Below are 2,887 nucleotides of genomic sequence, written 5' to 3'. Positions count from 1 at the left end.
CACACACACACACACACACACACACACACACACACACCACACACACACACACACACACACACACACACACACACACACACCCTGCTGGCCAGGCTTCTGTACTTTTGGAGACCCTGAAAAATATCACTCAGCCTCGGGGTGACTCAGAGAGGTTCAACCTGCGATCAGATCCACGCCAGCAAATCTCCTTTCTCACCTGCTCCTCCTTCTTCCTAAACCCACCCCCTCCCAATCATCAGGACCTGGCCGGAGGGGGGACTCAGCAACCAGCACCCACTCACCTGTGGGTGCTGGGCGCTCGGTGCTCTCTCTTGCAGGGGGGCTGGCTGTGGCTGCGGGTGCTGAGCGGCCGCCGGGGGGCAGCAGCGTGCAGTAGCCTGGCGCATGTGACCCGCAGAGCTTAAAGCCAGCAGACAGAGACACAGAGACGCAGAGCGAGCGCCCAGCCAGCCCGCGCGGGTCAGCTGCTGCCGGCCGCCACGTGTCTGCGACTGGCCTGCTCCCCAGCATCCGCCTCTCCACCCGCAGCATGAAGGTGAGCAGCCCATGGAGGCGTGCATCAGTGGGGGTGGAGGGGGAGACCACCACCAGCTCGCTTTGTTCTGGAAATGCCCAGGAGGTCCTGGCCTGGGGTGGGAGGAGGGAGGGTGGGGCAGGGGGGGGTGGGTGAACCTCAGGATGACCGCGATCCCCTCTTTGGGGGTTCCCCCCCCCATCATCTTTCTCCATGGTGCATTTCGAGCTGTCTGGAATCAGGGCGCGTTGTGCTAGTTCTAGGGCTTGTGTGTGTGGGGGTTCAGGGGCGTCTCCGGGCTGTGAATTAGGGGGTGCTGCCTGCTGGTGTGGGGGTCTGAGCCGTCCCCAGGGGGAGAGAAGCCCCGAAGGGTGGACCATGTCCTTGATCGCAGGCTCCGGGCGTGAACGGTCCCCCCTGGGCTTACAGGAGGGAGCCCAGGGGCTAGTCGCTTCCCAAATGGTGGGGTGCAGGCCGGAGGGGGCTGGGGGGTGAGGTTGGGAGGGGAAAGGGATTTGTGTGGTCTGAATGCGGGCGCGGTGGCATTTCCAAACCCCAGGAGGCTTTTGTTCTGCTGATGTGATTGTCTGACTTCATTTGGATTGGATTGGATGTTTTGCCAGTGACACAAAAAACGCAGACCTGGGCCCTGCTTGTGCTGGATCACACCTTGGAATAATAATAATAATAGTAATCCTTATTTTTTCTGTCCCCTGACATTGGGGTGCACGGGAATCGGCGTTTGTGTTTCAAAGGCAGGAGAGAGGAGCTGGCTTTCTTGGAACTACCTTCGCCCCAATTTCATTTAGCAGAACGTAGGCATTTGTGGTGCTGCTTCATGCACATGTATAGATAAATAGATAAATTATAGATCTATATGTACATATAATATCGTGGTCCTCCAAACCCCAAACCTTTCCACGCCGGCCATCAGGAGGATCTTGGAACACGATCCCGAGGATTGCAAAGATTCCGCTTGTGAGTCACGGATCCGGTTAGTAACTTCCCGGGTGCAGCGTGGTGGAGGGCCTGCTCTTTCTTTCCTGCTTCACCTGGAGTGGAAAAATTCCCTCTGACCCAGTGAGCTTCAATGAGTTAAACCGAAGTTAGGACCCCAGAGGAGACCTCTTACCTTCCCACCGCCTCGGGCTTCGGGGTGGAGCTGTGGCTCAGGTTTGTTTTTGTTTTTCCCTTTCACTGATTCCCAGATTTTATTTTAACCAGAACTCCTCAGCCTTATCTCCTTTTAGCTCGTAGAGACAGCTGAGTAAAACCTGGGCGGGTGCTGTGTCTGCCGCCTGTAATCCTTGCTAGTCGGGAGACTGCAGTCTGGAGTGTAGAGTTTGGGAATTCCAAGAAACTCTTATTTCCAGTGAATTAAGAAGAAGCCCCAAGTGGCGGTGTGGCCCAAGGGGTAGAACTCCAGGCTTGGGGCAAAGTATAAAGCTCAAGGATAGCGTCCTGGGTCCTGTGTTCAAGTCTCAGGACCCGCACCTGGGGTTTAATGAATGAAAGTGGAGCCATCTGTATTGAGTGATTCAGTGCTGGAAGGAAGAGGCTTAGTCCCTCAGGGGGTACTGGCTCTGGGTTGCTCGAGGCCAGGCAGCCTGACATCCCTGGGCCCACCCATGCCCCGAAGGCCAAGGCTCTGAGGCCAGGGGAGCTCTAGAAACCTCTCTAGGTCTGCACCTATTTCCTGCTGGGGAAATGGGGGAAAGCAGGAAATGGAGTGTGTGGGTTGGAGGCTGGTGGGGACCGGAAGTTCCCCAGCCCGAGGTTCACCTGGTCTGTTTCTGTGGTGAGCAGCTTCTGACTTTAGAACTACTACAGGAAGGAAGGAGCCTGGGAAAGGTGGCTATGTATGGATGTAGGACCTGTCCCGTTGGGGAGCTCTGTAGAACCGGAGACTACGCTTTTGGTGATCCAGTGCTGGCCTTGAACAGCAACAACAACAAAGCCAAGCAGGGTTCTGAGTTCAAGATACAGTAGTGGCACAGATACCCCAGGAAGGGAGGAAGGGAGGAAGAGAGGAAGGAAGGAAGGAAGGAAGGAAGGAGGGAAGGAAGGAAAGGAGGGAAGGAGAGAAGGAGGGAAAGAAAGGAAAAAGAATGTGATCTGTTTGAAAGAAGTTCTGAATTTAAGATGCGTAAGTGTGAACACACACATAATTGCTACAGCAAAATCCTTGAAAAAGCCTTAGAGAAAAGTCATTTGAGTCTCTCAGAGATTTATGCCTTAAACAGCCCAAGCGTGGCGTCGGTGGTTCATGCCTGTAATCCTAGCTAGTCAAGAGCTGGGATCTGAGGATCACAGTTCAAAGCCAGCCTGGATAGGAAAGTCCTTGAGATTCTGATCTCCCATGAACCACCAAAA

At 54.8% G+C, this 2,887-nt stretch overlaps 1 protein-coding gene across 1 annotated transcript in view; it reads left to right on the top strand.

Annotated features, from left to right (window-relative positions):
* Nucleotides 1–459: 459 nt before the first annotated feature.
* Nucleotides 460–2,887, top strand: part of Bcat1 (branched chain amino-acid transaminase 1, cytosolic) — a 27,158-nt gene continuing 24,730 nt past the window's right edge. The window contains exon 1 of the mRNA XM_013025079.1: nt 460–535. Within this exon, the coding sequence (XP_012880533.1) occupies nt 530–535 (6 nt within the window). The 5' untranslated portion in view covers nt 460–529. The remainder of the gene's footprint in view (nt 536–2,887) is intronic.

The sequence above is a fragment of the Dipodomys ordii genome, unplaced genomic scaffold (genome assembly GCF_000151885.1).
Source record: "Dipodomys ordii isolate 6190 unplaced genomic scaffold, Dord_2.0 Scaffold81, whole genome shotgun sequence".
Taxonomy (NCBI): Eukaryota; Metazoa; Chordata; class Mammalia; order Rodentia; family Heteromyidae; genus Dipodomys; species Dipodomys ordii.
The sequence above is the reverse complement of the archived record's forward strand: the minus strand, read 5'-3'. Positions and strand labels throughout refer to the sequence as shown.